Source organism: Oncorhynchus tshawytscha, linkage group LG13 (assembly GCF_018296145.1).
Source record: "Oncorhynchus tshawytscha isolate Ot180627B linkage group LG13, Otsh_v2.0, whole genome shotgun sequence".
In the NCBI taxonomy this organism is placed as follows: Eukaryota; Metazoa; Chordata; class Actinopteri; order Salmoniformes; family Salmonidae; genus Oncorhynchus; species Oncorhynchus tshawytscha.
In genome coordinates, this window is record NC_056441.1 from 48,878,541 (window position 1) to 48,903,615 (window position 25,075).

General features: G+C 44.7%; 1 protein-coding gene across 6 annotated transcripts in view; it reads left to right on the forward strand.

Annotated features, from left to right (window-relative positions):
• LOC112266053 (rho guanine nucleotide exchange factor 12) overlaps positions 1-22,881 on the forward strand; it is a 65,161-nt gene extending 42,280 nt beyond the window's left edge. For all 6 annotated transcript variants that reach the window (XM_042295833.1, XM_042295831.1, XM_042295835.1 and 3 more), the window contains 35 exons: positions 434-491; positions 740-942; positions 1,183-1,260; positions 2,026-2,145; positions 3,550-3,666; positions 3,882-4,019; positions 4,326-4,424; positions 4,672-4,782; positions 4,981-5,079; positions 5,824-5,866; positions 6,620-6,725; positions 6,969-7,106; positions 7,321-7,353; positions 8,338-8,452; positions 8,563-8,671; positions 8,996-9,214; positions 11,509-11,653; positions 11,939-11,971; positions 12,238-12,392; positions 14,084-14,230; positions 14,426-14,511; positions 15,239-15,364; positions 15,794-15,908; positions 16,767-16,867; positions 17,230-17,307; positions 17,564-17,639; positions 17,962-18,129; positions 18,433-18,520; positions 18,770-18,847; positions 18,977-19,056; positions 19,332-19,559; positions 19,760-20,005; positions 20,611-20,837; positions 21,733-21,808; positions 21,937-22,881. In XM_042295833.1, the coding sequence (XP_042151767.1) occupies positions 434-491; positions 740-942; positions 1,183-1,260; positions 2,026-2,145; positions 3,550-3,666; positions 3,882-4,019; positions 4,326-4,424; positions 4,672-4,782; positions 4,981-5,079; positions 5,824-5,866; positions 6,620-6,725; positions 6,969-7,106; positions 7,321-7,353; positions 8,338-8,452; positions 8,563-8,671; positions 8,996-9,214; positions 11,509-11,653; positions 11,939-11,971; positions 12,238-12,392; positions 14,084-14,230; positions 14,426-14,511; positions 15,239-15,364; positions 15,794-15,908; positions 16,767-16,867; positions 17,230-17,307; positions 17,564-17,639; positions 17,962-18,129; positions 18,433-18,520; positions 18,770-18,847; positions 18,977-19,056; positions 19,332-19,559; positions 19,760-20,005; positions 20,611-20,837; positions 21,733-21,808; positions 21,937-21,947 (4,050 nt within the window). In that variant the 3' untranslated portion in view covers positions 21,948-22,881. The remainder of the gene's footprint in view (positions 1-433; positions 492-739; positions 943-1,182; positions 1,261-2,025; positions 2,146-3,549; positions 3,667-3,881; positions 4,020-4,325; positions 4,425-4,671; positions 4,783-4,980; positions 5,080-5,823; positions 5,867-6,619; positions 6,726-6,968; positions 7,107-7,320; positions 7,354-8,337; positions 8,453-8,562; positions 8,672-8,995; positions 9,215-11,508; positions 11,654-11,938; positions 11,972-12,237; positions 12,393-14,083; positions 14,231-14,425; positions 14,512-15,238; positions 15,365-15,793; positions 15,909-16,766; positions 16,868-17,229; positions 17,308-17,563; positions 17,640-17,961; positions 18,130-18,432; positions 18,521-18,769; positions 18,848-18,976; positions 19,057-19,331; positions 19,560-19,759; positions 20,006-20,610; positions 20,838-21,732; positions 21,809-21,936) is intronic.
• Positions 22,882-25,075: the final 2,194 nt, after the last annotated feature.

The following is a 25,075-nucleotide window of genomic DNA, read 5'->3' on the forward strand; positions in this document are numbered from 1 at the left end:
AATGTGCTGTTTTCACACATGTTGACACTGGTATTATGCTGGAGTTAATAAAAATGAGTTAGAACATTGGCGGAGTTGCCCTTTTTAAGTTGAAATTGGTTCTGCAATGTTGAAAATCCAATTACAAGATGTTATTGTTACTGATCACGACCCAGGTGCCTTGTTTCCATCTCCATATAGTCTCCAGTCACAGCTTGTTTTGTGAACCGAGGCTTCTAGCCAAAACACCAGCTCCACTATGCCACCTGCTGGTTGGATTAGATCCCATCAAAAAACACAAAAACCTAAACATTGCTGTCACTGGGGTGCGTGCGAAGAGGGGTGGATGAATGAAATACTGAATTGACATTAGGCCGGACAGGACATTAACTCATTTGATTTCCAAGCAGAGTTGAATGAATTTTCTCATTATGACTGTTTTACTTCATTCCAGGTGAACGGGACCCTAGTAACACATTCAAACCACGTGGAAGTAGTAAAGCTCATCAAATGTAAGCATTGTAAAGTTTTATTGTTCGTAATTGACACCGGAAAGTCATAGCCTGGTTCCTATTTGTGCTGTATTTCCAACTAATATTTTTGCTGTGGTTGTTCTAAAGACCATAGAAGTTGCTAATACAGCACAAATAGATCTGGGACCAGGCTAGGAAAGTCATGCAATGATAATCAGAATTAGGCCTAGTATTCCGAATATACCTTTTTTTTTAACCATATCTCCGTATCTGTCTTATTTCTTCAGCGGGCTCCTATGTGGCCCTCACAGTGTTGGGGCGACCCCCTGGGTTGCCCCAGATCCCCCTATCGGAGTGCGAGGCTAAGCTGGGGTTCCCGGGGCCCCAGGCTGGGTCGTCCCCTGTCTCCTCTCCAAACGCTACTGGACAGCCAACGGGGGAGCGCCCATACAGCCCCCATGACCGCATCACCTCTCCTCTACCGATATGGGTATGAGAGTGCCTCCTCCTCACCTTTTACCATCTTCTGAGATGCATTCCTCCTTTGTGCTCCATCTTCTCCATGTCATCCCTCTTTGCCTGTCTGTCCCCAGTGTTTGTTTCCATAGTTTACGTTTGTCTGTTCACTAAAACTCTGTTGTCCTCCCTTGCTACTTCACTTCATTTCTTCTACTGTGTGTTTGGTTCCATGTCCTGATCAAGCGCTGTTTGTCTCCTTCCCATTGTGCAGGAAGAGAACAACAGCGTACACAGCCAAAAGGTGGACATCCTGCAGAAGATGTTGTCCAAGGAGCAACAAGATTTGCAGGTGCGCATTCTATCTGATGCAGGAGAAACCATCTCTTTTAGTATTTGGGCATATGCTAAATTCAGGGCCCATAATCATGAAGTGTCTCCGATTAGGGGTGCTGATCTAGTCTAAAGTAGGTGTGCTGATTTTAATATAGCCTTTTACATTATAATGACTAAGAATTCATGGAGACCTGATCCTAGATCACCACTCCTACCCGAGACGGTGAATATATACGGCTCCTAGTCTATGAATTGTTTTTCAGAGACTGCTCACTCTGCACATACGAGGGCAAATACTGTCAAGAAAAGCAATGTTTTGTAGTTGGATGAGGTTACATTTTGAAGCATGTGAAGTCATGGTCTTTGTCCTAGAATTGTATTCGAATAGGTTTTGAGACGTTCAGAACAACACTGGTGTGTGGCTTGTGTTGATAACTGACTATAAGAACTTTTCCTGTGGTTTTGGACTAGAACAGTCACTCTAGCAGACAGCCACTCAGAGAGAACCAGTCAACCCCACCACCTCCCCTCCAATAATTCTCTCTTGTGCTTCACAGAGCCACATTACCCACTCCACTAAGCACACTTTACTGCTGCTACGTGTGTAAACACGACAGGGTCAGGACAGTATAGCCACAGCAAGTGTGTTGAGAAACACCTTTGAAAAGGAGTACAAGTCTATACCGTTCAAAGTACCTTTATGGACTTGGCTACTTTGGATTCCAATGACTGTCTGACTGAGTGTCTCTGCCACCCTTCCTCCTTCTCTCCCACCCTACAGGCAATGAAGGAGGAGTACAGCAGGAATCCGACGCCAAAACTACTGAAGGACATCCAGGAAGCCAAGAAGCACATTCCACAGCTGCAGTGGCAGCTCAGTAAGGCCACTGGAGGAGCACAGGTAACTTGCATCCCCCCCGAATATATATATATATATATATTTTTTTTTTATACATATTATACAGTGCATTCGGGAAGTATTCAGACCCCTTCCCCTTTTCCACATTGTGTTACGTTACAGCCTTATTCTAAAATGTATTCAATAAAAACATTTTCTTAACAGTCCACAATACCCCGTAATGACAAAGGAAAAACAGGAAGAAAAAAGAAGAAAAAAAACATATTTGCATAACTATTCAGACCTTTCGCACATCCTTGATCTTTCTACAACTTGATTGGAGTCCACATGTGGTAAATTCAATTGATTTGGACATGATTTGGAAAGGCACACACCTGTCTCTATAAGGTCTCACAGTTGACCGTGCATGTCAGAGCAAAAACCATGCCATGAGGTCGAAGGAATTGTCTGTAGAGCTCCGAGACAGGATTGTGTCGAGGCACAGATCTGGGGAAGGGTACCAAGCATTGAAGGTCCCCAAGAGCACAGTGGCCTCCATCATTCTTAAATGGAAGAAGTTTGGAACCACAAAGAAGTTTGGAACCACAAAGAGTGAGCAATCAGTGGAGAAGGGCCTTGGTCCGGGAGGTGATCAATAACCTGACGGTCACTGACATAGCTCCAGAGTTCCTCTATGGAGATGGGAGAACCTTCCAGAAGGACAACTGTGTCTGCAGCACTCTACCAATCAGGCCTTTAAGGTACAGTGGCCAGACGGAAGCCACCCCTCAGTAAAAGGCACATGACAGCCCGCTTGGAGTTTGCCAAAAGGCACCTAAAGGACTCTGACCATGAGAAACTGATGAAACTATTTGGCCTGAATGCTAAGCGTCACGTCTGGAGGAAACCTGGCACCATCTCTACGGTGAAGAATGGTGGTGGCAGCATCATGCTGTGGGGATGTTTTTCAGCGGCAGGGACTGAGAGACTAGTCAGGATCGAGGGAAAGATGAAAGGAGCAAAGTACAGAGATCCTTGATGAAAACCTGCTCCAGAGCGCTCATGACCTCAGACTGAGGTGAAGGGTAACCTTCCAACAGGACAACGATCCTAAGCACACAACCAAGACAACGCAGGAGTGGCTTCTGGCTATTGTAATATGTAGTATTAATAACTAATAGCTAGTGTGAAAATCTATGGTTTTCTGTGAGTGCCATAATCAGTCCAATGAGTTTTCCCGGACTATGTAACCTTACCAGGACAAACTTTTTGCCTGAGTTTTAGCCTTGCCCTAAGCAATGATATTTATAGGTAGTTGATCTGTGCATGTTCTGCTCCATTTCTGTAGACTGTGTGTGTTGAAATCATGACAGTATAGATGTATACAAAATACTTGTTGGTTTTCGCTTTCAATTATGGGGAATATTTATATTTTCTGCGTGTGACTGACTGTGATATAATTCTAAGGATGCCCTGCAATTGGGTGACGGAGATGACGGTAGCATGGTGGACATGGACCACACCCCTTCCTCCAGGGGAGACAGTAGCAATGACCTCTCGTGGAGCAGCAGTACCATGTCCCCTGTAAGTGTTACTTTCAGTTTTGCACCTAGCAGACAGTACATTACAACCCAAACCCGCAACCCACTGCTGTGTCCCAAACAAGTGTTTGTTATTGGACCGGTCCAGATAATCCCTCCCTGTTTCAGCTGAGTTTCTTCCATTTGGTTCCTAATGAACACCACCCAGGTCTAGCTAGGTGAATGTTTGATAGCTTACCAAATGTTATCCTTTTGCAGGTTCTCCGCAATTTTGCACCTGCCTCCCCGGAGAGCCTGTGCCAAAGAGACATGTTGTCCTACCACAGCCCAAAGAGCACGCCCCGAGACAGCTTCAACTCCTGCCACTCCCCCGACCCAGAAGACACTCCAGACCTGGTGAGAACGAGACCTGGCTAAAGTTCATTTGGGCATGCTACTGAAAACACTTAAATGTTTTGCCACGTAAAACCAGAATGAGCGTTTCTAATTGGACTTGTCCAGGTTGTCCCTCCCTGTTTCAGTCAATTTTCTTCCATTTGGTGTCTAATGAACATGACCCATGCCCTGCAGATGTGGAGCCAACTTCATTAAACACCCCTTTGATGGTATATGAGGTTGTTAGCTACCTCAGAGAACGGAGCAGTCAACGCTCAATGAGTGCGAGATCTAAGGGCTGTGTTCCTCCTCTCCCCACCCCTCCAGGACTCGCTGTCCCCCTCTGCTGTAAACAGCCCTTCCTCACGCTTCGTCTCCCAGATCATTGGAGCTGAGGACGACTACTTTGACTCTGATCAAGAACAGGTAGGCCCTAAATACATCCAAAATAAGGTGAAAATATAACTTCTTTGCATTATGGCCTATCGACCCAAACGTTTGTTTTTTAACATTCATTACAAACACTGTGAAGCATACCAGGGTGCTGGAGTTTTTTTGTCCAGATTTCTCTCCCCCTAAAAGGGTGAAAGACTGACAAGACTCACTGAGGATTTTCTAATGGGGTTAAGCTAGCTCGTAACACACACACACACACACACCGTGTGTATCTCAGGTCAATGGCCAGTGCAGCTGTTTCCAGAGCATGGAGCTGCTCAAGTCCAGACCTGCTCACCTGGCAGCTTTCCTGCATCACGTTGTCTCGCAGTTTGACCCTGCACCGCTGGTAAGAGTCCCTACACACACACACACTCACCCTCACCTGACCATGTTTGTGTTGTGACCAGTTACAGACAACAATAGAAGTTTATTTAAAAAAAATACAAAAATACAGGGATGTCAGTACAGTGCTGACTCAAAGACATGATGGTGTAGAACGTGTTTGTGTCACCTCTCATTGATCATGTGAAATGTTTCTCTCCAGCTCTGCTACCTCTTCGCTGACCTGTGCAAGCAAACTAACTCCAAAGAAACCAGACGGGTGTTCATGGACTTCCACAGCTTCTTCATCGACCGGGGAGCTGTGAGTTGAGTTGAACTAGCCTACATCTGGGCCCACATTCACCAAGAGTCTCAGAGTAGAAGTGCTGATCTAAGCTCATGTAACTCATATTTAGTATGCTCTAAAAGGATAAATTGATCCTAGATCAGTGCTCCTATTCGGAGACTATTTATGAATACGGCGCCCGTAGTCTCAAGTGGCTTTCATCCCCAGTCACTACAAGATCCCAGCTAGCTTTTATCCAAACTGCAGGCCCAAGCCAGCACAGACATGCACAGTGCACTGTTGTTATTAAACAAACCCCACAGCGCTGTGGCAGAAGTCATTGACTCCCCCCACACCAGTTGTGATTAAACACCTACATCCCCTGACAGTGTTGGTATGATATGCAACACTAGTGTTACTATAGAGCAGTGTGTTTGTTTGATTGGTTTATTCTGTCAGGAGTCCCCTCTCCCTGCAGTAATACATTTCTCCTCAGCTGGAGCCGTCATTTCTCTCATCCACTGTTCTGTTGACTCCCAATGCAATATATTGTAGTGCCTAAGACCGCAGTACTTGAGGGACCCAGAGATTTTCTTCTGTAGTTTGTTTTCTCAAACACTACTAACACACATACGGCATACATTTAGGACCTCTTCTGCACTTGTCATTTTACTCTTTTTGTTAAATGTCAAGTATTTTTACTCTAGTGTTTCTGTTAGCCACATATAAACAAGTCTGGCTTTGCCAATGCCCATCTAAATGTGTTTTATTTTCATACAGAATTTAAAAGTAGCTGTTCCCGAGTCCATCTCCTCTGACCTTGGTGAGTATTTGTGACTTTGCTTTTATTTCCATTAGTTTCCCTGGCTGACACATCCATGCCTAGTCACATCTGGGTATATGGAGGAATGACCATTGTTATCTAATGGAATGCCAAATAGAGCCAACTCAAGTTTCCTTACTTCAACGGTGTACTAGCAGCATTATCACAAAGCCTCAAAGTGTGTGTTTGGTTGTTTAACCAGTCTATCAAAAAACAAAAAAAATTGTCGGACTCCAGTCACCCAAGTCATAGACTGTTCCCTCTGATACTGCGCGGCAAGCGGTACCGGAGCACCAAGTCTAGGACCAAAAGGCTCCATAACAGCATCTACCCCCAAGCCATAAGACTGCTGAACAAGTAATCAAAAGGCCACCCAGACTATTTACAGTGCTGCTACTCACTGTTTATCATCTATGCATAGTCACTTTACAAATTACCTCAACTAACATGTACCGGTACCCCTGTATATAGCCTTGTTATTGTTATGTACATTTCTTGTTACTTTCTGATTGATTCGATTTTTACTCTAGCTTTTGTAGTAAATATTTTATTAACTCTATTTCTTGAACTGCGTTGTTTGTAAGTAACCGTTTCACGGTGAGGTCTACACCTGTTGTATTCGGACCATGTGACAAATAAACTGTTATTTGATTTAATACTACTATCCCACATCAGTTGTTGAGAAATCAAAGCTTAAACTGTATTTTGTGTCAACCTTCTTCCTATCTGTGTTGTTGTGTGGTGGCTGTGCAGACCGGCGGAGGACGGAGCTGATCCCTGAGGAGCAGAACAGACAGTTAGTCCAGATGATGCAGGACACCCTGCTCCCTGACATCCAGAGGAACCTGGAGGACTTCAGGTCAGTCACCTTGCTCGTGCTCTTCCAAAATGGCTGCCTTTCCCATTGGTGTGTACATATGTGTTAGTCATATGTAAAGATGGATGCAGTTGAGTCTTACATGTTGACAGTAACTGTTTTTCCTTTCTAAACGTTAAGTTATTATAATCCTGTTATAAGTATGCGATGTAAGTATGATGTAAGCATGTTATAAGTCAACATACTGTAAGTGGGATCTGACACCGTGGTTTGTGGGGTGTGCAGGCAGAAGCGCAGTATGGGCCTAACCCTGGCTGAGGGGGAACTGGCCCGGCTGGACACGGAGCGCGTCAGAGACCGGGTAGCACTGGAGAGAGAACGCTCCTGTGCTGAAAACATCATCACCAAGATCGAGGATGTCCTGTTAGTAGCAACACTCACAGCTTTGTTTCTTAATGTAGAAGTTCTTTAACATTAATTTTACTTGCTGACACATTTTAATTGAGGCTGATAATATATTGATTGGAATTCTACTACTTCTGTCTAATTGTTTGAACTTCTTTTTGTACTCTGGCATGTTAAAATCATTTTCTGTGCAATATAATTTGTTCTAATGGAATTTCTTGACATATTTTAGGTTGACAACCCAATCCACAGAGGAGGAGAAATGGTGAGGGGATTATCTTTTGTTTATCCATTGGAAAGAACAGATATGAGCCCTACATATTTCACACTATCTGTTGATTTTAGTTGGTGTGATGTCTGGGGAGTGTCAGTGTAAGACTTTATGGTCACAGGCTGACTGGAGACCATGATCTTGTTCAGTAGGGCACAACGTAGCAAAACATTTTGCAGCCAGAAAAAAAAACACTGGTGTTATTGGACAAATTCATGTAGAACCTCCTTGTCCCACTGAACACAACCGATACTTACTTGTGGCTGTGAACACACAAAATACTCAGTGCTCAATGTGTTGTTTTTTTTTGTGTGTGTTTTTTTACTGCACACCCCCACAGAACACTCCATCCTCTAAAGCTAGAGTTGGGAGCACAGGCTGTTGAGCTTTTGGAAGGATGTGGTGAAGTGCACTGCACTCCTTGAGGGGTTTAAGACACTTTGGGGCCTTGCAGACTCTTGGCCTTTCTAACCACTGTCTGTGTCATTTCTACTCAATGTCACACTGGAGACAAACCACCTAGTTTCAGTTCACTGCACAGAAAGAGGACAAGAACACCATATTAGATGATTTTGAGGTTGAGCAGTTAACATTATAACAGAAGTCACGTTGTATATGTGGAGTATCTCTTTGCCAGGGGGCAATCTAGCTACATGAGCTCTTGGCCAACCTCCTTTAATAACAAATGACATTTCTCTAGTTCATTTAGATTCATAAGGGACTATTTCCGACGTTGTGCAACGACCTTATTTCAAATGCCATATGGTCCCGGCATATCCCAAATGATTAATAAATGGACGCGACATCTTGCCGCCGTCACTCGTTTTCACAGCATATGGTCAAAGCCACGCTAAAGACACGTCAACATGTAGTTCACTTCAGCTTCATCCCAATCTGTTCCATTGATATAAAACCGAGAACATGGCAATTGAGCCTGAGTCTCTAAATCCGGGAATCCTCATTGGTCTGTTGTTGCAGCACTACTATGCAGTATGTCATCCTCGCGTACATGAAGCGCCTTGGAGTGAAAGTCAAAGAGCCACGGGGCCTAGAGTTCAAAAGGGTCCGCCTGAACTTCCTCCCCAAGATCAAGGTATGAGCCTACCCTTACACTGAACCCTGCGCTAACCTAGCTCGGTTAACCATCACCCACCCTGCTATATCTCTCTTACTGACTGATCATGGGATGTCTGTGATCATCAGAAGAGCGTCAAGACCGAGAAGGAGGGAGGGGAGGAGAAGGTGAAACGAACCAGGTTTCCCAGCATCCTCGGGCCTCCGCGCCGGCCCAGCCGAGTCGACCCCACGTCCAGTGAGTCTGTCTGCGTTATAAACAACACTGGCTTTCATTTAGTCATTTAAGATGATAAACATCAGTGACCAACACTAGTATACTATAGGTCTCACAATTTACTGAACCCCTGGAGAGGCATTTGTATTGGTAGATGGTTATCATCACCCAGATATCACCCACATTCAAAACAAATTGTGTTACTATGGAAAAAAGGAGGAGCAACAGAAAAGTAAATAGATCCTATAGTATTGACTCCTGCTACACCTCTGTGTGTCTGTCTGTATGTGTACTTCCTGCCTGTCTCTCCGACTGATTGTCTGCCTGTCTTGTCTGTGTGAGCAGTCGGCAAGGCCATGGACCTCAACAAGCCGCGGCCCCAGAAGCAGCTGTCCCAGCCCTGCCTGGGGGCCGTGGAGCACCTGGAGGCGGGTCGCCTGACGGCCAGTCAATCCAGCGAGGGCTCAGAGCTCACACATTCCTCCAATACCAACGCCACCTCGCCAACCAACAACACCACCAACAGCTACGCCTCAGACGGAGGCAGCAGAGACTCTGAGTTTGGTGCGACCCTGAACTACCACATACTGTACAAGACTCTAGCTAGTACATACCTACTAAACACTCTAGCTAGCACAATTCCCACATACTGAATTCTAAACCAAGTACCCTTGTCTCTAGACCACATACTATATCAGGCGCAAGCAACGCAAGACCAATTATGCTCCCCATAGTGTTTGAGGAGCACGGTTTGTCTGCGGCGCTCTCTAAATTCCTGAATTTCGACATCTCTGTAACTTTGTATTTGGTTTTATGTCCTAATTGTTAGCTGTCGATATTACCTATTATTTTTGGGTCATTGTAGCTGTAGTAGAGCAGGCAAAACAGTGCATTTGGAAAGAATTCAGACCCCTTCCCTTTTTCCAAATGTTACATTCCCGCCTTAAGTCTAAAATGGATTCAATCATTTTTTTCTGCAATCTACACACAGTACTCCATATTCACAAAGCAAAAACAGGTTTTTAGAAATGTTTGCAAATGTATTACAAATTTAAAAAACAGACCTTATTTATATAACTATTCAGACCATTTGCTATGAGACTCGAAATTCCGCTCAGGTGCATCCTGTTTCCATTGATCATACTTGAGATGTTTCTTCAGCTTGATTGGAGTCTGGTAAATTCAATTAATTTGACATGATTTGGAAAGGCACACACCTGTCTATATAAGATCCCACAGTTGACAGTGTATGTCAGCGCAAAAACCAAGCCATGAGGTCTAAGAAATTGTCCGTGGAGCTCCGAGGCAGGATTGTGTCGGCACTTCTGGGGAAGTGTACCAACTAATGTCTGTAGAATTGAAGGTCCCCAAGAACACTGTGGCCTCCACCATTCTTAAATGAAAGACGTTTGGAACTACCTATACTCTTCCCAGAGCTGGCCGCCCGACCAAACTGAGCAATCTGGGGAGAACGGCCTTGGTCAGGGAGGTGACCAAGAACCCGATGGTCACTCTGACAGAGCTCTAGAGTTCCTCTGTGGAGATGGGAGAACCTTCTAGAAGCACAACCATCTCTGCAGCACTCCACCAATCAGGCCTTTATGGTTGAGTGGCCAGGCGGAAGCCACTCTTTGGCCCGAATGCCAAGCGTCACGTCTGGAGGAAACCTGGCACCATCCCTACAGTGAAGCATGGGGGTGGCAGCATCATGCTGAAGGAATGTTTTTCAGCAGCAGGGAGACTAGTCAGGATCGAGGGGAAAGATGAATGCAGCAAAGTACAGAGAGATCATTGATGAAAACCTGCTCCAGAGCAGGAAGGAAGGTTCACCTTCCAACAGGACAACCACCCTAAGCACACAGCCAAGACAACGCAGGAGTGGTTTCGGGACAAGTCTCTGAATGTCCTTGAGTGGCCCAGCCAAAGCATGGACTTGAACCCAATCGAACATCTCTGGAGAAACCAGAAAATAGCTGTGCATCGACACTCCCCATCCAACCTGACAGAGCTTGAGAGGATCTGCAGAGAAGAATGGGATAAACTCCCCAAAATGCAGGTGTGCCAAGCTTGTAGCATCATACCCAAGAAGACTCAAGGCTGTAATCACTGCCAAAGGTGCTTCAGCAAAGTGCTGAGTAAAGGGTCTGAATACTTATGTAAATGTGATATTTCTGTTTTTGTATTTGTAATAAATGTGCAAAATGTATAAAAACCTGTTTTTGCTTTGTCATTATGAGGTAATGTGTGTAGATTGATGGGGAAAAAATTAAATAATACATTTTAGAATAAGGATAAAGAATAAAGTCAAGGTGTCTGAATATTTTCCGAATGCACTGTATGTACCAAAATGGAGATCTCGGCTCCACTCCACAGCGCATCAAAACTATACTACACTACAGCCAACTCCGGTTGTAAAGTGGTGCCATGAACTGAATATTAAGAGAAATACATAATATACTCACAGGAAGTTATGACTCTGTAACTAGAACAGTAGTTGCTTTGAAAACTGTCTTTTCCCCGCAATAGCAATTTTGCACAACGGTCATATTCTTGTGTTTCTCAGAATGCATCTCTACATTCTCCATGTGCTGCCTGTCCCAGCGAAACAGGGACAGGCAGATGCTTTCATATCAAGAGTCAACATAATGCATTGGCTATTACTGTCGATCAAATGGAGGTTTTAGAACAATCTACAGAAACGTTGTGTAGCAAAATCACTGAAAATTACAGCTAAATGTTTCAATAAGAGGAAGGCAATTTTCAGTTTATCGTCCCTGCTCTAAGCTGTAGTAATGGTCTTCCCACCTGGCCTGATAGTTGTACAATGTAACTGATCTCTCTGTCTCTCTCCTCCTCAGTTCTGACCCCTAACTCTGCCTTCCTCAAACTGAGCGAAGGTCTTGGAGACCTGGACAGTCTACAGTACACTCCAAACACACACTTTGACTACAGCCTGAGCCCATACAGCCTGGACCAGCTGCAGGAGGAGGACAGGGAGAGCAGGTAAGATGGACCCCAAGCAGGCGAAAGCGTAGGGCTTATGGGCCCAGTCAAGAGTAGTGCACTAGAGAGGGAATAGGGTGCCATTTTATTTATCTACCCTCTATATATAACATGTAATTCCATTCCAGTTGATACAACTGTTTTTTTCCAGTCAGCGGTTGACATTTTTTTTATCCCTATTGTGCACAGTTTTAGTTGTTGTTTCATGCAGGCAGAGAACATCTTGATGAGTATGTGAAGCGTTGTCATTCAGGCCTCGTAGTTTATAGTATCCTCTTGTTACAGAATCCTTGAAGGAACACCCAAGTCTATCAGAAGGTGAGTATTTTCTGTTTTCTTTTTGACTTGACCTACTACTATTTCTGATAAAGACAATGGTCAGATAGTTTTTAGTTAGTCTCCCTAACCTCTTCGGTCAAAATGTGGACTACCTTTTATCAAAAGTGATGTAGGCTATGGTTAGAAACAGTATGAGCTTTTAGATATTTCCTAACATCTTTTGTTATATTTCGTGACTGCATTTCTTAGTCGGTGTATTTTTTAAGGTTGTAACCAGTGTCTAACTGCTGCTGCCCATCTCCCAGGTTGGATGGCCTTGGTCCTACGGAGGTGCAGAGTGAAGACGACCAAGGAGGCACGGACTCTGAGCACGACCCTCTCAACTGGCAGCAGCTGGTGGGACGTGAGATCCTGGCTGGACTCGGGGCCCACGAGATCAAGAGACAGGAAGTCATTAACGGTAACTTCCTGTTCGAACTGTAACCCAGTCACCGTAATATAAGTAAATAAGGCCCATGTAACCTGACCAGGAAAAACTCTGGGCCCTAGTGATTGGCTTTGCATGATTAGGAAAAACCCAAGGCCCTGCACATACTGTATGTCTGTGTTAGTTATTCATTTTTTTAATAGGCAGTTTATTGTTCAAAAGGAATAATTACTGTTGACCCCTTACACAAGTGGGAATTGGCCTGTATGGATAGGGCTAAAATGAAACATTTCTTACAGAAGAAATATGGAAAGCATATGCTGGTATGCATGGTAGCAATCAAAAGAGAACCGTTTGGAGATCATGAAAACATTATTAGACTGAAGGTGAGGATAAAACCGATAATCTGACAAGACTGAATCCAAACGTTACACTGTTGATTTTATGATAATTTTATATTTACTGTACTTTTCGCTGCATTTGTTGATTAAAAAAAATCTGAAAATAATCTGGATACAGTCAGTAACAAGAATATTCATGGTAAATGTGGGCTAGGTTCAACATAAGACAAAAAAAATGACATGGGTTTGAGTGAGAGGTCTAACTGGTGTCTCCAAGTGGCTACACACCTCTCAGAAGTGTGAACTGGTCCTATCTCATTTCAACTCGATGAATAGTCTTCAACTTTAAGGTGCCATTTTGAGCTTTCCTCGATGTGCCGTTGAGGAACTACAGCAAGCAGACGTGTAGTTGTTTTGTTTGGAACACAGCCCTGCGTCCCCGCCTTTACACAATTACTGTTGTTTACTCATTCCAAACACGGCCCATTATAAATCGCAATCTAGTCAGGTCGGCATCATTTGAAAGCGTGTTGTATTGTCAACATGGCTAGCTAAATTACAATCTTAGTGTTAGGCTTTCACAAGTCAATTCAGAGATGCAGATTGCCATTTTGGTACGCATAGAATAGAGTGCATTCAATTAAGTCTGAGGAAATCCACCAGAAATATTAATTTATGCCGCCATGTCATCTTGTGACTACATCAAGCTCAGTGATCATAAACGTTGGCACTGTATATTAAATTAGTTTTATGATATGGAAATATGAAGTGCCCATTTGGACTAACGGGTGCTTGGCTTGCTTGTATGACATCAAAGTGGTATTTATTATAATCCTCAATGTCTCATCTTTCAAAAATATATCAAGCCCCCTTTATTTAACAGTATTTCCCTCACTCCGATGACAAAAAAAAAATTCCACGGTAGGGGGAGGGATGGGAGCAACTTCTCGACGCTATTGTGTTCAAGTTCAGAACCGCTGTCAGTAAAAAACCTGCGCTGTGAAGCGGAGACCCTGAGCTCTGACGTCATGTATAGCATGTTACTGTACAGCCACTGCGTTCCAATTTTGGCGCTTATCAGTGTCCAAATCAGCTATTTTTAACCCGTATATGGGTATGAGTGTAAAGAGTTAGAGTGCACTGATCAGACATTCACTAACAGTGTAGGGTGTGGTAACCACTGCAAACTCAATCAAACAAACGTTATTAATTTGTCACTTTCACAAATGCATCTTTCCTAGTAGGAACCTGGGCCAAAACGCCCGAAGAACAAGCTGAAATAACCGGTTTCGTTATCACTGTTTATCGCTTATTTATGGTTGCCTAATTGTAGTCATTTATCAGTCTACAATAGTGATGAGCACTGTGGGTCTGTGTCTACAGAGCTGTTCTACACTGAGAGGGCCCACCTGCGGATGCTCAAAGTGCTGGACAACATCTTCTACCAGAAGCTCACCAGAGAGGCCATACTGCCTCCTGCCGACATCAAGAACATCTTCACCAACCTGGGGGACATTGTTCAACTGCATGGTACTTGCACGCGTGGACATAAGCAAACACACACACACACCCACAAACAGGAATGTACATGCACAACCACAAACATGTACACATACACACACACTTTCCCACTTTGATATGACATGCACCCCCCCCACACACACACACACACACACACAGACACAATGTCAGAATGACCCTCTTACATTCCCTTTCATTTTTCAGTTTTGATATCTGAGCAAATGGCAACAATCCGGAAAAGGAACGAGACGTCTGTAATCGACCAAATAGGAGACGACTTGCTGTCCTGGGTGAGTACAGCTCTTTTCTTTTTCTTTTCAAGCCTTTTCCCCAACGGAATAGGATTCATGTAATATTTGTGTTGTTGGAGAGAAGTCTTTCTCTCTCTCACACAAACCACGAAAGCTGTGCCGTTGCCTGAAATTGCTTTTCACTGCGGAATAAACACCCACTTTCTTTTATGGGATTGCTTATCTTTTTAATTGGCAATGAACTGGAGGGTAAAGATGGTTGCTGTGTTTTGCGGAATGGAAGTAAAATTGTTAAACGATAGTGTGGCACAGATGGACTGGCAGAACCCATCCACTAACCTGGTCCCAGATCTACACGTGCTTTAGCAAAAACCCCTCTGTCTATACATGTTTAATAACAATTATTTTGGATTTATAAAGCGCTTTTCCAAATGCTCAAAGTGCTTACATAGAAAGGGGAAACTCGCCTTAACCACCGCCAATGTGAAGCACCTGCTCAAGTGGTGCACGGCAACCAGTCGTGCCAGAACGCTCACCACACATCAGTTATCACGGGCGGAGACAACCATGAGAACCAACATAAAGCTATGACAGAATCATGATAGTCAGAGGGAATTGGCTAAAGCATGTAGAGGCAGATTTAGACCCCCCCCCCCCATCGATCTGTCACTGTGCCACCACACACGCAAGGACCAAGGGCTTGGCGGCAGGGAGTTGCCATGGCGACTGACCCCGATTCGCCTGGCTCGCCTGTGTTGTTTTCCAGTTCAGCGGGGGCGAGGAGGAGAAGATCAAGCAGGCGGTGGGCACGTTCTGCAGCAACCAGCCCTTTGCTCTGGAGCTCATCAAGAGCAGGCAGAAGAAGGACTCGCGCTTCACCTCCTTCATGCAGGTAAGTAGAGGAATGGAGGAGAGAAGAGGAGGAGATATGGACAGGGGGAGGGCAGCGCAGGTACTGGAGTGCACACACAGGGCTATTGGGCACTGCCTGTTACTTGAGGTTTAGGTCAGGTATTTGACTATGTAATCAACTTCTGCAGATTGTACAGTACAATGTATATGACAGGGAATTGGGATGTTTGAGGGAAGCTTGTGTAGTTCAATGATAGCATTTGAAAATGATTTGTTCAAATCCATTTTAAGTCAATTTAAATGTTATCGAAAGTTGCAGAAAGTAACCATTCAAGATGTAGCTCTGTCAAAGCCACAGTCACTGGTGGGCGAAGTGTATATATATGAACGAAAAGGATACATCGTGCCTGTTTTGTTGCTCTTTTCATCATTCCTGCGGCCTTCTGACCTGACTTCACTGCGTTTGCAGGAGGCTGAGAGTAACCGACTGTGTCGAAGACTCCAACTGAAGGACATCATTCCCGTGGAGATGCAGAGGCTCACCAAGTACCCTCTCCTACTGGAAAACATTGCCAAGTACACAGGTAGACCACACACACACACTCCTATACCTCGTCCACTCTACTAAGCCAAACTGTACTGGGCTGACTACACACCCACAATACTTGCTGGAACCGTGCTAGTACAAGAATGTGAAAATACATACAAATACATTTATTTAACGAGGCAGGTTGTTTAAGAACAAATTCTTATTTTACAATGACGGCCTATCCTGGCCAAACCTTCCCCTAATCAGGACGACACTGGGCTGATTGTGCGCCGCCCTGTGAGCCAGCACAGAACGGGTTGGTTGTGTTTGGCATGATAATGTAAAAAGCGTACTGGACTCTGACAATGAGGTGATGGCACTGGGCTCGAAGTGGACTGGGCCATCACAGTGAAGCAGGGCAGCGCGCTTACAGCAGTGTTAATGATAGCAGTGTCCTTCCACTGTGGTGCCCCAGTGACCACCCTTTCTCTCTCTGTGTGTGTGTCAGTGCGCCTGTGTGTGTCAATGCGCCTGTGTGTGTTAGGAGCTGCCAGCCCGGCTCAAATTAAATCTGTGCTCTCGGTTAAACTGAGATGATTATTTTGGCATTTTCCAAAGTCGGTAATGCACATTTTGGGAGATGTTCTCGCATTATTTGAGTCCCATCATTTTTAATCTTGGCTCTGGTTTAGTTCTCCCTTGCGGAAATAAAATGCACTAAACATAGAGAGTAGAACCAGCTGTTAAGGAATGTTAATGACCTCTACTTGGTCTTCATTTCCGAATATGATCGGCTGCTAATGGGTGCAGGAAAATATCAATTTGCTGTGCAGTACCCCACAGAGGTGTTTTTTTTTCTGTTTTTCCTCCACAGAATCTTCATCACCCTTTCTCTCTTGTAATTTTATTTCAGATGACATCATGGAGAAAGACAAGGTAAAGAAGGCAGGCGACTGCTGCAGGAAGATTCTCAACCACGTCAACCAAGCGGTGAAGGAGTCTGAAAACAAACAAGTAGGTGTGATTTTTAGCGTCATCTGGGAACGGCAGGTACGGAAGCACAGCCTATCCCCTCAGTCTCCCACATCTCCCCTGTCTCATTTCACCCCTGTTCTGCCGAGAAGGCTTCTCAGCCACTCTGAAATCTGTCCTCCCACTGTTCCTCTTAGAGCCAGCAGAGATGATGGCAGGTGATTTATTGCAGAGAGAATATGGGGTTTGTGTCTCTTGGTTAGTCTAATACTGCCTGTAGCAGCAGAGCATCCAGTTTACTGCTGTTTTTCTGTGTACCTATCTTTCTTTTTTTCTCCCTCTCTTGTTCGCTTTCTTTTGCTCTCTTTTTCTGTCTTTCTTTCTCTCTCTCTTTCTTTCCACAGAGGCTGGAGGACTACCAGAGGCGGCTAGACCTCTCGTCTCTGAAGCAGACGGAGAACCCCATGATTACAGAGCTCAAGGTGAGGCGATCTATAAAGCATTTGTCAAAGCGTATTAGTCTGTAGAATACCCACAATTGACTTGAAGCAACATTTTTGCTTCAGTTTCTGCGAGGGAGCCACTGCAGTTATTAAAAGGGGGAACTAGACTAGGTCATGCCGCTCCATTCTTTGGTGTGGAAGAGTACCTGTTTCCAAAGTGAAAGCTAATGGGGATCTGACTAAACAAATAAACCCAGCTAATCTGACCTTTGACCTTAACTCCCTCCACACTCAGAACCTGGACTTGACCAAGAAGAAGATGATCCACGAGGGACCACTGTCATGGAAGGTCAACAAGGACAAGACTATTGGTATGCTTACGACTTCATCAGGCGTTTATGTGGATAAGTAGGGCCAGGAGGATTTTCCTGACTAATGTGATCCAACCAGGGGAAACTCTTGGCCCTAGTTGTACACTACAACTGCAGACAGGGCCCAGACTAATTCCATGTCAGGTCATGTGGTTAGGAAAAACCCCTGGCCCCTAAGACAAACCATATGATGTAATGGGAGAAATCACAAAACAAACATGATTGTCGCCTAATGAGATATAATAGTAATATAATTGTGACGTCTATATCCATTGAAGTGTTCTATGTTATTCTGTGGCTAAATCCCCTCTTCTGGTCTCAGAGCTGTACACCCTGCTCTTGGAGGACATCCTGGTGCTGCTGCAGAAGCAGGACGAGCGGCTCGTCCTCAAGTGCCACAGCAAAAACCTGTCGGGCACCGCCGACACCAAGCACATCTTCAGCCCCATCATCAAGCTCAACGCGGTGCTTGTGCGCTCTGTGGCCACAGGTGAGTTACCATATAGATGCAATCATACTATTAGTTTCCCTGACAAAGATGGCTGCCCTGTAGTCATGCTACCATGGAATGCCAATCACCATTCTAGTGTTCTATTGAAATCTGTTTGTTAGATCCAACCTTGTTAACACAATGACACCATATCCCCCAATATAGTCCAAATTTTACCAGAGCCTTATGTGGCAGCCCTATGTGACTGTGGTCAAAAGTAGTGGATTATATGGGGAATAGGGTGTGATTAGAGACTCATCCAGGAGTCTGACCCTGTTTTCCTGCTATTCCTTCTCCCAACAGACAACAAGTCGTTCTTTGTTCTCTCAATGTCGGACAACGGGGCACAGATCTACGAGCTGATGGCCCAGACCGTATCAGAGCAGAGAATGTGAGTCCTCCTGACACTGTGGTTTAGTCATTATAACCCCTACTTAAAAAACCCATTTAATTCACCCTAGGTAGAAGTTGCCCCTAATCACTGATACAGGGTCAGATGTTTTTCTCACCTGTCTTAATGGTTACGGTTAGCAATGCAGTTAGGCTTATTTGGTCCTAGGTCTGAGGTAAGGGACACTTTTTTTTTAATCCAGTCTACTCACCTCTGTCTGCCTGTGAATTGTTATCCTCCCTCCACCAGGTGGCAGCGGCAGATCACCCAGAGAGCGGACGCCATGAAAGTGAAGCCGCACAGCGGCATCCACTTACCTCAAACGGAGTATGTTCCTCCTCTCAGTATAAAACGTCTTTGTTTTCTTTTGGTTTTATTCATCAGCAAGTGTATATCATGATGACCATGACCTTGCTTCTCCTGATGCTGACTCTGCGTTCTCTCCCACCGTGTCAGTGTGGAGATCATCGCTGCAGACGTAGCCCGACTCGGTAAGGACCCGGACCGCATCTCCTCTGGAAGCAGCCAGTCTATAGGTAACTGAACTAGCACCTCACCTCTCCCGTGTTCCCCCGTCTAGAGTGATCAGTGTATTTAAGAACTTTTCAGTAGCAGTTAGCGACATTGCGTAATGTGCAGTGGAGGCTGATATCGCTTTAGAATCGAGGACGGGCTTATTTCAATTGCTGGAATGGAATGTATGAAACTGACTTGATGTGTTTGATACCTTTCCATGTATTCCATTCCAGCTATTATGTTCCACCAGTAACACGCTCCAGTAGTATCTAGATTGTCCTTGTTATCTCCCCAGATAAAGAGTGCAGCGCTGCCTCTGGTGGCGTGATGCAGACCTCTCTCCCAAATGCCAAGTCCTTTGTAGGACTCAAACCCGAAGAGGAGGAGCCCAGTCGGGAGGAGGGGCTTTACGGGGACCCGGACCTTGCAGATAGGCTGCCCTTCCGCATGGCCGTAGACGGGTTCAGCGAATCGGACGGGCTGGGCTTCAGTCCTTCTAGGGCTGACGATGCCTTAAAGACATGTGAGTGAAAGGACATCTACCTCAATCAAGACTTTTCTAGCCAGGAAAAACCAGTTAGTTATATGAACCCGGTCAGGGATAGCGCTCCGCCCCAAAACATACATTACATATATAGATTTTATTTGGTGGGGAATCAATTCATTTAGAATCACACAGACTCCTCCATTGGTCTAACCGTATCTGTCCCCTCTCTCCTCTAGTGTCGGCGCTGAAGCAGGTCCTGGTGACCCAGCTCATGTCGCAGGAGGACGGACGTGCTGGGCGCTCCTCCTCGGGGGGTGGGCGTCTTCTCAGGACCACGTCCCTGAGGACCCCCGTGGACAGCCGTGCCCGGGTGGCTGTGCAGAAAGGCTCCGGGATGTGCACCCAGGCCAGCCACCCTGAGGACCCGGCTCAGGACCTGGTGTCTGGGGACACTGGTTTCTTTGAGTCCCCCGAGGATTATGGTGAGCTTGCGGTCGTGTGTGAGTGAGCGAGAGATTGCACATTTTTGTTTTAGCTCAGCGCCAACACACCTGATTCAACCAACCAATCTCCCAGGGTTAAATAAGGAGAGTGTTAGTGCCGGAGAAGAACAGAAATAGGCACCCCTGTCACCTTTGGGTTCCCCATTATTAAAGAACCCCGTGCTAGATAACTAGGTTTGAGGACCTCCAGTGCGTAGGTGTGCTGAACAGCAGGGACTCCGCTTGATCATGCTCATTGGGGCGGCAGGGTAGCCTAGTGGTTAGAGCCTTGGACTAGTAACCGAAAGGTTGCAAGTTCAAATCCCCGAGCTGACAAGGTACAAATCTGTCGTTTTGCCCCTGAACAGGCAGTAAACCACTGTTCCTAGGCCGTCATTGAAAATAAGAATTTGTTTTTAACTGACTTGCCTAGTTAAATAAAGTTTTTTGTTTTTTAAATGAGGGCACCTTGTAGCAAAACATTTTGCAACGGAAAACAAAACCAAGCGTTTCTTTTCTCTTTTTTCCCCTATGGACAAGTTGTTTCAATCCGTTTTCATCCCTTTGGTGCCTATTGAGTTGGGCCCTGTTGTTGCGTTTCCCAGCAGGGTACCTGGTCCTGGAGGGCTACGGGGGCTCGGGGGAGAGCAGCACGGACGATGACCTCCAGGCCACCGGGAAGCAGCTGAGCGCCTCGCGGGTCTGCGGGGCAGGAGACTCTGGGATCAGCCTGAGGTTCTCCTCTGCCTCACAGGCAGGTAGCATCTCCAGCTTCAGCCGACAGGTCCTGTCCCACCTCCGCAACCTGCAGACCAACCTCAACCACCTCAAGGTATGCACACGTGGGTGGGTGGGATGGTTGGTTGGTTTGTGACTGACTGACTGACTGGTTGATTGGTTGACTGACTGGATGATTTGCTTAATGAAGGGTTGGTTGGTTGGTTGACTGGTTGGTTGACTGACTGACTAACTGGTTGGTTGGGGGGGGGGGGGTGTGTGTCTAAGCTAACATGGAATTGTTTTAAGATGGTCATACCAAGGATCATTTAGCTATAATGATAATTTAATACCCTTAAGGTATCAAAAACAAAATATTGGCATTACTGCTATTAGCCATTGAAATGTATTGAATAACAGATTCACTACATGGAACAACAGATGGTGGCAGTAAAATCTAAATTAGGTTTGTTATAAAGTGTCTGTCATATATCTGAGACTTCAGGAAACTATTTAAATGTTGTTTTTTTACATGTTATTTATCCTCTTATTTTAGTTTAGTGTCTATCTCCATGTATACTTCCATAATTTTTTTTTACTGGTACTGTGGACCTTCAGACAAGTCTGGTGAGGCTTGTGGGCATCCTAGAGCACCTCACCTTTCAATAGAGTGGTCATAATCATTTTGTAGGCCAAACTGTTCGGACGCTGGAGACGTTTCTGTGAGAACGATTTCTGGGATGTCTCACGGTCTGACAAACACCACTCTAGCTCTGCCACCTTTCGCCGCAGATGCGGAAGGGCGATATCAGCGGATGCGGTTGATTTATGATGCAGCCCATGAAACATCTCTAGTTTAAACAGATTTTTGGTGGAGATTTGTGTATTATGTTATTATGTCCGCGGGACAGTGAAATTGTAGGATAAGGGTTCATTAGTAACGTTGATTTTACATTAATGCGTATCAAATCTGAATGCTGACTGTTCCCTGCTTATCTGTTTTCTATCAGGAGGTAGAGGCCAAGTATCACAGTCTACTACGCCAGAGGCCGGCCAGGTCATCGACAGACACGGACATCAACAAAGGTAACATGGGTCTAGTCTTAGTGACTTCTGTGTTTATTAGAAAACCCATGAGCATGTGAGACGTGACAGCTGAGTTATTGTATAAGGTCTGACTGCCCTGGTCCTTTCTGTTATTATCTTGTTCCTAGATAAAAGATAGTCGTGGAACGTCAGCCCCTTCCCCTCCCAGGCCTCTGCATCAGGCCGTAAGGGAGACGGTGAAGATGGAAGGGTTGATTTCATGCCTCCCTGCTGTCCCTGGATGTCCTCTTAGCTTGTCCACTCAACTGCTGAGTACCCTCTTCCTCCTCCCACCGTGGTTCTCCCCGAGAGACTGAGCATGAGCGAGAGACAGTTGGAGGAAGGGGTGTTTCCTTTGGATTTCTCCTCCCGCACCTCTCCGTCAGCACAAGGCAATCAAGGAAGAGGGACTGTCCCGAATCCAGCCCCCCTGCGTGTCCCCACTCCAGTTGCTGTGGGTCGCCCTGTCTCCCCACCCATTTCTCTCTACTCCTAGTCATCCCTGCAAGAAGGAGAACTGCACCAAAATGTACAAAGCCGTGTGTTTAAGATATATATTAAACACACAAAAAGAAGCGACAAGTGAAAGGAACATTTTAAGATAATGTATTATGTGTTTTTGTTTTTTATCCCATGATGTATTTATTTTCTCTCTTGTGGTTTCCCATGTTGCTTGCATATTTTTTTTTCATGGGCTGTTTCAACCTCCTTTTAGGCTGCTCCACCCATATCACACTATCCTATCCTTAATGAACAGGAATAATACGAGTGGGTATAGAGTCACATTTTGCGTGGAGCCCTCATAGGATGGTGTTTAAGCAGCATGGAAAAGTCAGGGGCTCTGTCCTGGTCCTCAGTGTATTTTTTACATCTGGACTAAAACTCATCCCTTCTACTTCTGTTGGTAATCATGTCTGGTTTCCCCTCCCTGTGCCCGCCCATGCTACTGCTGATGTGCCAGTGATCTGACAATTCTAGCTGATAATGTCATAAAGTTCACACACAAACTATCAAGTTGGAAGGTTATGCATAACTTTAATAAAAAAATGCCATGACACATTTCTCAACCTAAACACGGTTTATTAATTTAGTCCTGTTCTCTTGGTGATAGACTTGAAATGTTCTCACGTTCCCTTACTTCTAACCCTGTAGATATATGACTAAAACTATTTGATTAACAAGGAGATAAGATGGGACAGAAAGAAAGACCAAGTTACTTGGACTGCAGGATGTACTGCCCTGTAGCTGTGGGAGTTTTTTCAGCACCGTTTTCCGTCAGTGAGGTAACAATTGGAGGACAATGGAGTTAGCCTACTCATGAAATGTAGCCATCACAGTAAGTGTACAGCCCTTTTCACTACAGTTTTGCTCAATACTGACCAATCAGGTTAGGTAGGTGAACAAAATAATGCAGCCTATGAGTTTGACCATGTAGGAACATGTTGCTAAGCTTTTGTTAGGTAACTAAATTCGGTTATCCCATACACAGTAGTTTTCTATTTCTCAGATTTCAACTCAACTTTTTTTTTTTGTACTGTTACATGGAATGGATTCAGCAATACCATGAATTAATTAATCAATAACAAGGCAATTAGGTTGTCCTTTTCCTCTTATATGAAGATGCAGTCACCTGACAAATGCCAGTAGGGGGCAGGCTTTTACCATCTGCCAGATAGACATAAGGAGGACCCACCCTGAAACCTGCAGTGACATCAGTTTTCTCCGTCTGAAACAAGGTGTTCTTTTGCTGCTGGATGTGTATCTAGTCTATCATTATATGATTCAGCTCAAACTATCAAATGACGTTTTTTTCCTCCAGGCATCTGTCTGAAAGCTCAGTTACTGTCTGAAAGGTTGATAGCTAAATATACCAGAGAGAAATGCCATTGTACCCTGTTACTGCAAAGCAATGTAATGTCTGAAGAACTAAATCTGCTTTGGAATTTAACTTATGTAGTTAAAGGGTTTTGGGTTAAATCTAGACTACGTGACAGTGTGTGCACATTACTTGATGGTTTTACATCTCTTGCTGGAGAGGACAGACAGAAGCCTCTACAAAGGGTTAAGCTCTAATTAATTATCGTTTGAGTGACACATCTCCTGCCTCTGCCTATCCTCCTGAAAACATTCTGCACCGAAAGGGAGACCAAGAAGAGAGGGGTGGTAATTGATTGGCACACTTTCCACATGCACCTGTCAATTACCTAATTGAAGTTCTAGACAGAGGCGTGCTCTGTCACATCTCAGTTTGAGCTACCGACAAGCCCATCGTTTTTCTCATTCTGCCAATGTATAAGATGTATCCCTTGTGCCAAATGCATAAGATGGAAATAGGATCTACGACTCTGATCTATGAGTAAAGGTGTGTTGTCTTCGAGTGCCTGTTTCTTCTAGCCAATAATATACAATTGTAATTTCCATGCACCACCTTTGCTGCGTCCGTTATTTTACAAAGAGTGGAAAAAGTTTCCTGCAAGGTGTATCACAAGGAGATTTGTGTCTCCTCGAGTCATCTTGACAATATCAGGAATTTTTCTGTTACTTGACGCTGTTTGTGACATGCAGGTAATTGTAGCGCTTTAAGTGTGGCTTGATTCTAAGATAAGGATGTTTGGCGATATGACTCACTTGACAGGAGACGTGTGTGTGCGCGCGCGCGTTTCCATCAGGAGTGAAGCAATTTTCACTTAGGCAACTGTGTGAATATTAGAGATGTGTACATACCCACGGAATAGACACATGCAAGTATGAACAAGTTCCACCAAGGCCGTGTGTTTTAAAAACATTGCCTCTGACCTTGGTGTGACGTTGACATTCATTGTCACTTGACAATGACAACGCTCAATCTACTGCACACATGCAGCAGCCATCCACTAAGAACTTGTCCTAAAGAATGCACCACGGCTTTTACCCTGTAAACAATCCAAATGTTTTTGTATTATTAGAATGACTTGACTCTGGTAGAGCAGCGCTCATCAGGGACAGTCTTTCCAACAATATTTAGTAACCATCCACAAGAGAAAGAAAGCCTCTCGTGCAATTGATTGCTGCCAAAAATAAAACGGATTTTAAGTAATTCAGGCATGTAGATTGTCATTAATGGCGCACTGCCTTTGTTTTATGAGCGGTAGGTCTTCTTTTTTTGTGTTTGCCTTGTTTCTTTGTACATTTTTTAGTTTCTTTGTACATTTCCTTGTGTTCAGGCACCCCACATCCTATTCATTGTTAAACATGTTCACGTTTTGGTAACACTTTTACTTGCCTCTA